The sequence below is a fragment of the Bos indicus genome, chromosome 10 (assembly GCF_029378745.1).
Source record: "Bos indicus isolate NIAB-ARS_2022 breed Sahiwal x Tharparkar chromosome 10, NIAB-ARS_B.indTharparkar_mat_pri_1.0, whole genome shotgun sequence".
Classification (NCBI taxonomy): domain Eukaryota; kingdom Metazoa; phylum Chordata; class Mammalia; order Artiodactyla; family Bovidae; genus Bos; species Bos indicus.
The window spans coordinates 59630931-59645204 of record NC_091769.1 but is presented as its reverse complement, the minus strand read 5'-3'; the positions used below and the strand labels follow the sequence as shown (position 1 = coordinate 59645204).

At 36.5% G+C, this 14274-nt stretch overlaps 1 protein-coding gene across 2 annotated transcripts in view; it reads left to right on the top strand.

Annotated features, from left to right (window-relative positions):
• USP8 (ubiquitin specific peptidase 8) overlaps positions 1 to 14274 on the top strand; it is a 52805-nt gene that overhangs the window by 36859 nt on the left and 1672 nt on the right. For both annotated transcript variants that reach the window (XM_019968846.2, XM_070797555.1), the window contains 8 exons: positions 97 to 317; positions 3309 to 3887; positions 7140 to 7217; positions 7632 to 7894; positions 9777 to 9989; positions 10439 to 10649; positions 11840 to 12076; positions 12793 to 12935. In XM_019968846.2, coding sequence (XP_019824405.1) covers positions 97 to 317; positions 3309 to 3887; positions 7140 to 7217; positions 7632 to 7894; positions 9777 to 9989; positions 10439 to 10649; positions 11840 to 12076; positions 12793 to 12935 — 1945 coding nt within the window. The remainder of the gene's footprint in view (positions 1 to 96; positions 318 to 3308; positions 3888 to 7139; positions 7218 to 7631; positions 7895 to 9776; positions 9990 to 10438; positions 10650 to 11839; positions 12077 to 12792; positions 12936 to 14274) is intronic.

Below are 14274 nucleotides of genomic sequence, written 5' to 3'. Positions count from 1 at the left end.
ACTTTAACTACGACATAGAACATGCATGAGACATGAAGTACTGTTTATGGGGTTTGCTCTTCTTTCAATAATATTTTTATCTTTTGGGGATTTTAGTGGACTTTACTTACCCTTCACTGGAAGAATCAGTTCCTTCTAAACCTACTGCCCAGATGATACCTCCTATAGAAATCAGTGAAAATACAGAATTGATAAACAGTCAAGATGAGAGAATGGGACCACTGAATATATCAGCTCCAGTTGAACCAATTGCTGCTTCTAAATATGATGTTTCACCCATAATTCAGCCAGTGCCTATTTTAAAGAATATTCCACAGGTATGTTTTTGGTTTTCTTTTAATTTTATTATGTCTTTTCTTTTAATATTATATTAAGTATATAGTATAGCAATATGTATCCAGTGTATATGTACCTTCAGTATTTTAGAAAGAAAAAGATTGAAAAAATCTATATTCCTCTATTTTTGGTATATTGGTACATTTTTGCCATTAAAAAAACTTCATTGTAATTGTCTTACTGCCACAGCAATTTCAGAATAGATAATTGAAAGAATTTTAAACCTAACTCCATCCATTTAGTATCTGATCAGATCAGATCAGATCAGTTGTTCAGTCGTGTCCGACTCTTTGCGACCCCATGAATCGCAGCACACCAGGCCTCCCTGTCCATCACCAACTCCCAGAGTTCACTGAGACTCATGTCCATCGAGTCAGTGATGCCATCCAGCCATCTCGTCCTCTGTCATCCCCTTCTCCTCCTGCCCCCAATCCCTCCCAGCATCAGAGTCTTTTCCAATGAGTCAGCTCTTCGCATGAAGTGGCCAAAGTACTGGAGTTTCAGCTTTAGCATCATTCCTTCCAAAGACAGTATTAGCACAATGAACTTGAACAACACTTGCAGGTGTATATTATAAATTTAATTCATAGTATTTTCCCAGATGGTTTGGCTTACAGATGATAGATGTATGATGTCAGTATTTTGGTTTTGAAATAGTTCTTTAGTTTGATTTCCTTAGACTTTGACACATAAATTACAGGCATATTTTAACAATAATTGTCTAAAAGAGTTTACATAAAAGATGTTATAATAAAAAATTATAACATCTTTCTTGTCATTAGATTTTACTTAAAATTCTTTCCTGTGTGTTTTCCAGTAACATTTTTTTTTACCATTTTTAATTTTTTTTCTCAGATATTTAAATAATATTTCATATTTGAAATAGGTAACATCTGGTTTGTGGAGCAGGCTCTGATTAGAAAATTTAGTCATTTTTGGGGGATATAAAATAAAGCAGTTCATTTCCTCATGTTTTAAGGCCTACTTTTAATATTTCGGATTAAATCTTAAGACTAATTATTTGAATAATTTTTTCTTACAATGAAAATTTAAGAAATTTTAAAAAGAGCTTATGACATTGCACTTCCTTTCAATTTAATCATGTTATTTAAACCATAATCCCTGTGTGACTTTCTGAGATATGTACAATTTATGAATTGTACCTTGATAAACATGTACTATTTAATACAATCAGTAATATGTATCAATAATATATACTGTTTAATAGTCACTGGAGCACACACACATCAAGAAGAGAAGTTCTGACTGAGAGTGGGTATCATCAGGGAGGTCTTCATGGAGGTAGTAGTTTTATCTGGGCTTTAAGAGTGGAGTAGGATTTAAGGATGAAAGAAACAAGTGGAAAAATTTTATGACTGAAGGCACAAAGCATGTTCTGGGATTGGTAAGTAGTTCTGACAGGCTTGGGCACAGCTCTCGGAGAGAGGTGAGTGTGATGATAGATAAGATTGGAAAAGTGGACAGAAGTCATCAAGAGAGACTTTGATCTCTCTTGGAATTTTGTCATGTAGGCGAAAGGAAATCTTGAAAGAATTTTAAACTTGAAAGTAACATGATCATAGCTATGCTTTTAAGATGAGTGGAAAATGTGGATGAAAACATTTATTTTGATCCCTGTTCACCTTTTATTGTTAACCTCATCCTCATAGTGTTTGTTCTAACTTTATTCACAAATAAATTTAGAAAAGGGTGGGGGCAGGGAAGGTTTTTTTTTTTTAAATGAAGAGGCAAAAAGAGCAGAGCAGAGAAATGATTCCTTCTTGTAGTGGTGTTTTCTAATGGGAAAAACATACAGTTCATTTTGTAGGAACACTATACAGGTTGTTACTGGCAGACAGTCTCATTTTTATTTCAGTGAACGTCTCAAGAAATGATGTTAGGGTCATTTTTAACAATTTTGTAGGGTTAGTATATTGTTAAATTGAGGTAAATTACTCAATTTTAATTAGTATCTTATCTCTTATGAAAGTTGTTCTGGAATATTTTATTCATTCTCTCTGCAACATTTTATTTACTGTCAGGCACAGTCTCTACCCTCCTGGAGCTTATGTGCTAAAAGGGAAGATTTTAAACAATTAAAGTTGTTTAATCAGAATCCCAGTAACTACTTAGAAGGAAAAGAATAGAGTATTATGACAGCATATATCAAGAGGCTTAGCTGGTCCTTAGGGATCAGGGAAGTCTTTTCTAAGGGAGAGATATTTAAGCTAAAACTTAATGTTGTGGGCATTATCTAGCCAAACAACTAGTATAAAGGCCTGACTTGGGAAGAAGCATGGCATCTTTGAGGAATTAAAGATGGGGGCAGGGTAAGTATGGCTGGTATATCAAGTAGTATGAGATAAGATTGGGGAGATAGGCAGAAGAGAGACCACACAGTCATGGCAAGACATTTAGATCTAAGTCTGTGTAATCTAGGTACAGTCAGTGGTTTTTGACAGTAAGATTTTAAGTCAGTGGTCAGATCTATGTTTTAAAATGATTACTCTGGTAACAGAATGGAGAAACAAATCTGAAATATATGAAACTCTGAGTTTTTTTATTTGAGCAAGACATAGTGGGCACACCCATGTGTTTGTTGGGGGAAATCATGAATTTGGTTTTGGCCGTATGAGGTTTGTGGTATATGTGAGATACTCATGTGAAGACACTGAGTAGGCAGTTGGGTATGTGGAAATGGAACTTTAGGGGTGCTCAGGTCTGGTTCTTTTATATTATAGAATGAAATCTTCATACACAGAACATATTAAAGTGTGGAATCAAGAGGATGTAAGTGCCAAGTGCCTTATGAGAAATCTTGACATTAGGTCATTTACAAATGGATGTTTTTGGCAGATACTGTCTCCACAGAGTGATGGTTCTTTTTATCACAACTTGATATCAAGAACTGAGGTTATTGTGTTCCTGGATTTCAACAAAAGGATGTTTTTCTCTGTTATTTGTTGATACAGATTGATCGTAGTAAAAAACCGGCAATCAAATTGCCTGAAGATCATAGAATAAAATATGAAAGTACAGATCATGAGGAACAGTCTCCTCAGAGTGAAAAAGTTGTTCCTGATCGTTCCACAAAACCGGTATTTCCCCCTCCAACTGCTATGCTAACAGACGAAGAAAAAGCTCGTATTCACGCAGAAACTGTTCTTCTAATGGAAAAAAACAAACAAGAAAAAGAACTTAGAGAAAGGCAGCAAGAGGAACAGAAAGAGAGACTGAGGAGGGAAGAACAAGAACAAAAAGACAGAAAGGAACAAGAAGCTGAAGAAAATGAAATTACAGAGAAGCAACAAAAAGCAGAACAAATGGAAAAGAAAGAAAGTGAACAGGCCAGGAAAGAAGATAAAGAAACTTCAGCAAAGAGGGGCAGAGAAATAACAGGAGTAAAAAGACAAAGTAAAAGTGAACATGAGACTACCGATGCCAAGAAGTCTGTAGAAGATAGGGGGAAGAGGTGTCCAACCCCGGAAGTGCAGAAGAGGTCAGCAGATGTGCCTCATGCCTCTGTGGCAGGAGATTCAAGTTCAGGCAAGGTAAGCGGAAACAGTACAGACTGCCAACTAAGTGTAAAAAAACATACGTAAAAAGTGACATCAGTAGCATTCCATAAACAGGGTAGACATTTCAGTTGATTTTCTAGGAGATGATAGATTTGTACTGATCCAATTACATTTGCTTACCTGCTCTTGATTATTTGGGACTGGAATTGCTTTTCACGTCTATGGAATGCAACATAATTTTGCTATTTGAGATAAATAGCTGCATTCTTCATTTTTATGCTTGATGTGTGATCATCAAAAGACTAGAGTGAAATATAATCTTCTGATCTCACAATGGAGGAATTAGGTGCCAAATATTTATATGATGAAGTTTGTGTCTGCTTAGAATATGCCCAGTTTATCTTTGCGTGTAATGGTTTTATTTGTCGTCTGTGTCATTTGTTTGTTCATTCACCTGATCAAAAATATTGACAGTAATCCCATTAATGTTGCCTTTTCCTACCCTTGGCTATTACTCTTCATTGATTTTCATAATTTTGGAGATGTTTTTTTCTTTTCTTTTTGGCTACCCCACACAACTTGTAGGATCTCAGTTCCCCAGCCAGGGACTGAACCTGGGCCTCGGCAATGAAAGTGCCAAATCGTAACTGCTAGACACTAGGGAGCTCCACTTTTTCTTTGTATTGGGATACAGCCAGTTAGTAAACAGTGCTATGATAGTTTCAGGTGAACCGCAAAGAGATTCAGCCCTACCAGAGAAGATTATTTTAACCTAATAATGTCATGTGTGCTTTTCATGGGCTTTTTTTTTTTTTTGTCTATTATGCAATTAATAGTGCCTTTTCCTTTTGAACTCTTAAGTGTCTTGGGCTTTTAAAAATCCTACTTTATTCTTTTCCTTCCAGTTTTATTGAGATACAGTTGACATATAGCACTGTATAAGTTTAAGATGTACAATATAATGATTGTATCTCACGGAAATACAAAATTTAAAAGAGTAAAAAAATAACTTGTGATAAGAACTCTTAGGATTTACTTAACAACTATCATATGTAACATACAGCAGCGTTAATTAGTCATGTAGTACCTTATATCCACTTATAACTGGAAGTTTGTTCGACTACCTTCCTCCAATTTCCTGTTCTACCTACCTCTGATAACCACAAGTCTGATCCTTTTTCCTTTGTATTTGTTTTTGAAGTATAAATGACTTATAATACTATGTTAGTTCCTGTTACACAACGTAGCCATTTGGTGTTTCTATACATTTCCAAATGATCACCATAGTAAGTCTAGTTATACTATGTCATCATACAAGGATACACAGCTATTGACTACATTCCCACAATGTATATTTCATCCCTGTGACTCATTTATTTTGCAACTGAAAGTTTGTACCTCTTAATTTTCCTCATCTATTTCTTTTCCTCACTGCCACCACCCCACCAACCCGCCGCCCTACTCCTCACCTCTGGTGGTAACCACTTGTTTGTTCTCGTATCTATAACTTTGTTTTGCCTTGTTCATTTGTTTTTGAGATTCTGCATGTAAGTGAAATCATATATTTGTCTTTTGAGGCTGACTTTTTGCTTAGCATAATACCCTCTAGATCCATCCATGTTGTCACAAATGACAAAATTTCACTTTTTTATGGGTAATATTCCATTGTGTATATATACTATACATCTTCTTTATCCATTCATCTATGGGCATCTGGGTTGCTTCCATATTCGTGGCTATTGTAAATAATGATGTAATGAACAAAGGGGTACATATATCTTTTCTAATCAGTGTTTTTTATTTCTTTGGATAAATAACCAGGAGTGGAATTGCTGGATCATATGGTAGTTCTATTTTAAATTCTTTTTTAACAATCTCCATACTGTTTTCCATAGTGACTACACCAATTTACATTCCCATCAACAGTGTTGTACTAGGGTTCCTTTTTCTTTGCATTTGCCAACACTTGTTATATGTCATCTTTTTGATAATAGCCATTCTGATGGGTGTGAGGTGTTACCTCATTGTGGTTTTGATGCTTTTCCCTGATGACCAGTGATGTTGAGCATCTTTTCATGCGCCTATTGGCCATCTGTCTTTGGAAAAATGTCTATTCAGATCCTGTGCCCATTTTTAAATCAGATTTTTGTTTCTTTGATGTTGAGTTGTATGAGTTCTTTGTATAATTTGGACATTGACCCCTTATCAGATATATTGTTTGCAGATATCTTCTCCCATTCAGTATAGGTGGCCTTTTCATTTTGTTGGTAGTTTCCTTCTCTGTGCAAAAAGCTTTTTAATTTGATGTAGTCCCATTTTTCTGTCTTTGCTTTTGTTACCTTTGCCTGAGAAGACATATGCCAAAAATTATTACTAAGACCAATGTCAGAGTGTTCCTCCATTGTTTTCTTCTAGAAGTTTTATGGTTTCGGGTTTTACATTTAAGTCTTTCATCCATTTTGAATTTATTTTTGTGTATGTATGAGAGGATAGACTAGTTTGATTCTTTTGCATGTAGCTGTCCAGTTTTTCCAAAACTAGGTTTTAAAAATATTTTGGGGTTTTTTCATTTGTTTTACGTCTTCTCTCTTGGCTTTTTTGTTTTTGTTTGTTTTGGCTGCTTCATGCAGCTCGAAGGCTCTTAGTTTCCTGACCAGAGATTGAACCTGGGGCCATGGCAGTGAAAGCGTTGAATCCTAACCACTGAACTACCAGGGAACTCCTGGTTTGTTTTTAAAATTAATAAAATGTCAGTGCTCTTTGTATGCTGAAATTTAGAATGCCTACATATTTTGAATTATTTTGTTCAATAAAAAGAGATGTGGAAAAAATTATATGCTTGCCTATATAGCTCAAAAGTGTGGTGCATCTTTAATACCATTCATTGAAGAGGTTGACTTTTCTTCACTGTATAATCCTCCTTGTGTGGATATACTACATTTGATGGACACTGGATTGCTTCTGTTTGGGGGCTATTACGAATAATAATTCCATGAACATTTGCATCCAAGTCTTTGTGTGGAAATAAATTTTCTTATCTTTGGAGTTGACACTTAGAAGTGAAATTGTGTTGTGTTTTTTTTGAGGAACTTTAAAAAGCCACCATCTTTATAAGCTGTGCACACATACTCCTTCCCCTTGCTATGATAATTTTAGGACTTTAAGAAAACATGTATAGTTCTTCATCTTTTAAAAAATATTAAGGGCAGCCAACACCAGGTTTGTGGTTCTTTGCTATGGCAAAATTTAATTTAAAAATCCTTTTCCTTCTCTTTTTAAAACAAGTCTCGAGAGCCTTTGACAAGAGCGAGAAGTGAAGAAATGGGGAGGGTTGTACCAGGACTGCCGTCAGGCTGGGCCAAGGTAAAACTCCAAATTAGCACAGAAAGAAATTACATGGCACTGTTTTGTTTAAAAAAAAAAAAAACAACTTATGAACTTGTTTATTCTGCATCTTCTCTAACGCAGAGTTGACTCTGTTTCTTCATTATAAAGGACATAGCTCATTTCCCTAATTACAGCATGGTTAGATTTCTGGATAGCCAGTCAGGGATGCTGGCTATAATATATGAGCATTCTGGCATGTCATTTAAAAACAGTGTTATCATTTTAAAACCTCAGGTTCTTTGAAAGTTTAATTATAGAAGTGATTATCACCATTTTATTCAAATTATTTTAATCCAAAAGTAAACTTAGTAGTGGAATACTTTTGAGTTTTTGTTGTTGTTTATTGAATGTTCATTGTTTTTTGACCTGTGCTTTCTTTCCCCGCCTAAGTTTCTTGATCCCATCACTGGAACTTTTCGTTACTATCATTCGCCTACCAACACTGTTCATATGTATCCACCGGAAATGGCTCCTTCATCTGCACCTCCTTCCACCCCTCCAACTCATAAAGCCAAGCCACAGATTCCTGCTGAGCGGGATAGGGAACCGTCTAAACTGAAGCGCTCCTACTCCTCCCCAGATATCACCCAGGCCATTCAAGAGGAAGAGAAGAGGAGGCCAACAGTAACTCCAGCAGTTAATCGGGAAAACAAGTAAGTTTATCCTAACTTCTAGGAACAGAATCATCTGCTGTATTTGAAAACTTCTTAAACATACCAGTTTACTAATATCAGGGAGACAGAAAATTCTGTGGATGGCTAACCCAACTGTTTTTGTTTACTGTAGAGGAAAAAAATAAATGGATTAAATGTCCTTGGTTTTTCTCCCAAATGTCACAGACTAACTTAAATGTGTCAAAAAGGATTCTGTGACTCGTTCGCTAATGCATATGTATTAATGTAGATATAAAAGTGTGCACCTTGTTATCTTTTCAGTGTGCGACTACATAGATGTTTTTATAAACTTCATAAGATCCCTAGATTTCCCTTTGAGAACTATAATTTACAGGATTGTTGAATATGTCTTGTTGTAGCTCTTAAATTCCAAACTTAAAAAAAACTCAGTAACATGGGGGCAAACTTAATGTATTAAAATAATGAGCATTATAGTGTGTATCAGCTTCTAATCCTTATTCTGTTCCCTTTTCTTTATTGCATTTCTGTTCCTCTGTTCACCAGTGGTGATGAATAGGTTCATTTAAGTTTTCCCAAAACAGTATCTCATTTAGATGTATTCCTGGCTTTATCAGTTATTGAATACTCCAGTGCTCCTGGCTGATGATTGATAGGTTTATGAGATAGTTTTCTAGTCTGTCACGTCTGACCATTAATTTTGGGGGATGTAGGGTAGGTTTATGAGATAGTTTTCTAGTCTGTCACTTCTGACCATTAATTTTGGGGGATGTAGGGTAGATAGAGGTGAAAATAAATGGGATTTTTTGATTTGTTAAATACACTCTTAATTGCTGAGGAATTCTAACTAGGCTGTCCTTTTGGCCTCTTCAGAATCACTTTCCCCAAAAGTAGTTAATATATTTTCCTCCTAAGAACTTACCCTGCCAGGTAGAAGCTTGAACTGGAGGAGATTTTGTAAATTCGGAAAATCTATAGATTTCAGGGCTCACTATTAAAACTGGTAAGAATTTAATTCTTTCTTGAATCATCATTCTTATTAAAGTTTGTTAATTTGACAATTTAAAAACTACAGCATATGTAGTTTGTATATTTTTAAATATATATTGAACAGAGTGCATATACCTGAGCCATGTGTAAACAAAAACTGGTTGGAATATAATGTTTAATCTGTTCTCAGTATTCCTTTCAGAGGTGGAGATATACTTAGGATCAGTAATAAAAGAAAGACTTACCAATTAGTTTTCTTAGTGTCCTTAAAGTTCTAAAAATTACATATATAAATCAAATATACTGCATGACAAAGTCGTGTAGGCATTCTCTAGTTCAGTGCTTCCAGTGGCCATGTTGATAGACATGTTCTTTACCTGTTTTGTCCAGCATGGTAGTGGCTATTTTGAATTGTGGCTACTATAAGAGCTATAAAATTTTAAATTTATTGTGGCTAGTGGTTGCTACCATATTTGTCAGCACAGCTCTAGACTTCAGGTTATAGTACCCAAATAACCTCTACCTCCTGTGTGTGCTCCGCAGTTACTGGCATTCTGGTTGAATTCAACATTTGGTAATGCTAAACTTCCTGGGATCATTTAAAACATTTGAAAGAGCCTTCTGTATTAGAACACTCTACCTGTTCATGAGAAACCAGAGAACCTATTGATATCTCAGGGTATCTGTAAGAAACATGTGCTCACGTAAGAAGTTAAAGACCTTCATGGGAGCATCACCCGCATCACTTAGATACTAAATGTTCTTTAAGACCCAGTACCTTATGACCTTAGTAACTATCTGCAGGATTACCATATACCATTACAGATGCTGGAGTTTGCTGCCCTTTGAAGTATGAACCTTCATGTCACATGCCCTGCATTTTAAGAAGTCATGTGCACTTTTTCTTCCTTAGGCCAACAAGCTATCCTAAAGCTGAGATCACAAGACTTTCTGCTTCTCAAATTCGGAACCTCAATCCTGTTTTTGGAGGATCTGGACCAGCTCTCACTGGACTTCGTAATTTAGGAAATACTTGTTACATGAACTCAATATTACAGTGCCTGTGCAATACGCCACATCTGGCTGATTATTTCAACCGCAACTGTTACCAGGATGATATTAATAGGTAAAGAAATATCATACTTTTCTGCAATATCATATTAAAAGGGTGCTCTAACCACACTTCCTTACCACCCAGCTCCAGAGATGTCAGATTAGGAAAGAACAATGTATAGAACATTGTTCTTAAGAAAAATGTAAAGAAAAGCCTTCTTTGATTGGTGAAGGACAGACAGGAAAGGAACAGTGCAGGAAGGCAGAACCTCACTGTCATAAATTGGAGCCTACTGGTAAGGAACGGGAGACTGCGGAGGGCTGGTAGCCAAAAAGAAGCAACTTGGAGGGGTGTCATCAAAGTAAGATTCAGGTAAGTATTTGGTGATAAACCTATGAATAAGCATTTTAGTGTAGGGTCACATATTACAGTATGTGAGTAGTTTAATGTTGATATCAAGAACCTGCTGTATCTTAGCTTTTTATAATTTGTGTTTTGTAACTTTAATTATGTTTGCAAAGGTCAAATTTGTTGGGGCATAAAGGTGAAGTTGCAGAAGAATTTGGCATAATCATGAAAGCCCTGTGGACGGGACAGTACCGGTACATCAGTCCAAAAGACTTTAAAATCACCATTGGGAAGATCAATGACCAGTTTGCAGGATACAGCCAGCAAGATTCACAAGAACTGCTTCTGTTCCTAATGGATGGTCTCCATGAAGATCTTAATAAAGTAAGATTGTATTTTTCTAAGTTGCGAAGGCTCTTTAGGGTTGCTCAGTGTTGCACTCATTTTTATAGCAATTTAAAATTATAGCTGTTGATTGTTCAGTGCTAATTTATTCAAATCTAGGGACTACAGCATGAAACTTTAAAATAAATACATCTGTTAGGTTTACTATTTGAATGGCTGCTAAGTCACTTCAGTCGTGTCCGACTCTGTGTGACCCCATAGACGGCAGCCACCAGGCTCCCCCATCCCTGGGATTCTCCAGGCAAGAACACAGGAGTGGGTTGCCATTTCCTTCTCCAATGCATGAAAGTGAAAAGTGAAAGTGAAGTCGCTCAGTCGTGTCCGACTACTAGCGACCCCATGGACTGCAGGCCACCAGGCTCCTCCATCCATGGGATTTTCCAGGCAAGAGTACTGGAGTGGGGTGCCATTACCTTCTCTGACTATTTGAATGGAAGTATATACAATTTGTATTTACTTGTGAAAATGTTAACAGGCTGTATTATTGTGAGGAATTTATAAACATTGTAAATTTGTAAACACAGTTGTCAGAGATCCTGCGTTTGTGACCCATATGACCAAAGGATTCATGTGAAAAGTTACTATTTGTATACAATGGCTTCTTTTTAGCACCAAGCTGTCTTCTCTTTCAAATACTTTTGCTATCACCTCTCTTACCAGCGAACATAGACGTACACATATAGACACACACATATATGTGTATGTCTGTATGTGTATGTTTATGAAGATAGTGTGTATCCATCTGTGAGACTAGGACCAGAAAAACGACATCTAGTTGTAACCCTAACTCCCAGGTATATGTGGAATGTCTTTTCAAAATCAGACTTTTCAGCTTTTTAAATAAAAATTTATTAAGAAATTGAAACTAGTTACACCCTTTTGATAAAGTGGGTTTTGGTTTTTTGGGGAGATATTTTTGATTAGCATTTTTTTGTAGCATCAAATTTTTTGATTCAGTCAGTTCAGTTCAGTCGCTCAGTCATGTCTGACTCTTTGCGACCCCATGAATCGCAGCACGCCAGGCCTCCCTGTCTATCACCAGCTCCCGGAGTTCACCCCGACTCACATCCATCAAGTCAGTGATGCCAAGATTTATATTGAATATACTTTGTTTTATATTTAAATGTTGACTTTGAGATATTAATACAGAGTTTAAATCTTATTTTCAGGCTGATAATCGGAAGAGACATAAAGAAGAAAATAATGATCATCTCGATGACTTTAAAGCTGCAGAACATGCATGGCAGAAACACAAGCAGCTCAATGAATCTATCATTGTTGCACTTTTTCAGGGTCAATTCAAATCCACAGTACAGTGCCTCACCTGTCACAAAAAGTCCAGGACATTTGAGGCCTTCATGTATTTGTCTCTCCCACTAGCATCTACAAGTAAATGTACATTACAGGTAAATTAGGATTGAGAGAAAATGATTTATTGAAGGAAAACATTTTTTATATGCACATAGAGTTGTACTTTACTTGGTAATTGATTTCTGCTCTTTATCCCTGTAAACATTTTATAGGTTAAAACTCACAGAAAAATTGTTTTAATTAGGCCTATGCAGATTTGAAGAAAATATGCATTTTTAAAAGAAATTTTCAAAATATTTTCCTATTAAATATTCTTTTAGAGTTGATAATGTTTTTCAAAGTCTGTATTGAAGTTTTAGAAGTTAATTTGGGAAACTGTATGTTGACTTTAATTCAGGTACACTTTTTAGAAGAAATTGTTCTACATGAGGTATCAAATAAATATCCTATTTTGCACACAACAGCAGTGTGATTTAGAGAGCTTGTTGACGCTTTTAGTGTTAGCCTCTTGTTAGTCAGAACGTCCTGAGCCACCAGGTAGAAGTTACCCCTTGATGCTCTCAGGACATGCAGACGTCTTCCCTCCTCCATGGGCACAGCACCATCACTCTCCGTAATTTGTCCCTATCAACTCCTCCCATCTGCTTCCTCAGTAGATCATAACTCTGAAGGTGGGGGGTTGGGGTGGGGGAACAGGAGCTGCTTTGTAAATAGCTTATTCCTCATGCCTGACAAAGTAACTTATTGAATAGATGCTCAGTAATAAAAAAAAATAAGTTAACAAATATCTACTACTTATTTTTGCCTCCAGGATTGCCTTAGGTTATTTTCCAAAGAAGAAAAACTCACAGATAACAACAGGTTTTATTGCAGTCATTGCAGAGCTCGTCGGGATTCCCTAAAAAAGATAGAAATCTGGAAGCTGCCACCTGTGCTTTTAGTGCATCTGAAACGGTAAAAGGGCCACATTTTTCTACCTGTTTAGTACTTTTTAGATGAAGGATTTCTGTGTATTTTATTCTAAACTTTATTGTGCTGTCTGCTTAGGATGTATAACAAAGATTATCAGGTTAGGGTACTTCTAGGGGGAAATTAGCAGAGAAGGCAATGGCACCCCACTCTAGTCCTCTTGCCTGGAAACTCACATGGGCGGAGGAGCCTGGTGGGCTGCAGTCCATGGGGTCGCTAAGAGTCGGACATGACTGAGCGACTTCACTTTCACTTTTCACTTTCATGCATTGGAGAAGGAAATGGCAACCCACTCCAGTGTTCTTGCCTGGAAAATCCTAGGGACGGGGGAGCCTGGTGGGCTGCCCTCTACGGGGGTCTCACAGAGTCAGACACGACTGAAGCAATTTAGCAGCAGCAGCAGCAGGAAAATTAGGCAGAAATGAAGAGGCTCGTTCACTTGCATTTTTGCAATAACTGCAAAATGACAGCACCGCTTTTTCATGTAACTCTGTCTTTAAAAATCACTGAAACTGGGGCAGGAGGGATAGATTGGGAGTTTGAGATTGACATATAAACACTGCTGTATTTAAAACAGATAACCTACTGTATAGCACAGGGAACACTGTTCAGTATTCTTTGATAACCTAAATGGGAAAAGAATTTGAAAAAGAAGATAGAAGTATAACTGAATCACTTTGCTGTACACCTGAAACTAACACATTGTTAATCAATGATACTCCAATATAAACATTTTTACAAATCAGTGAAACAAAATTATTTTCAAATTATTGGAGATTCTTAGGCAGTTATTTATGTTAATTTCAACACTGATATATTCAAATCTCTTGTGTAGATTTTCTACAAAAGCTTATTATATCGGTTGTCCTTTACTGCTTGTTGCAGATTGCAAAGGTATAGATAAACATTCTACAAATGATTACACATTTGTTCTGTTAAGATTATTAGTGCTGTGTATTATTCTTGGAAAATATCTTAAAGTATAAATGGTTCAGAGTTCACTCTTTAAAAAATAATTTTGAAATAACCATATTACACCAACCAGTATTTTGGTGTTTAAAGCAGTGTGTGTTAGGATGATGGAATGCCATTATTTCAGTCACTAGGCTGTGTGCATGCAGTTTCTGGCTCTAGTTTTTTCAAGTTCAGTTCAGTCGCTCAGTCGTGTCCAACTCTTTGCAACCCCATGAACTGCAGCACGCCAGGCCTCCCTGTCCATCACCAGCTCCTGGAGTTTACCCAAACTCATGTCCATTGAGTTGGTGATGCCATCCAACTATCTCATCCTCTGTCGTCCCCTTCTCCTCCTGCCCTCAATCTTTCC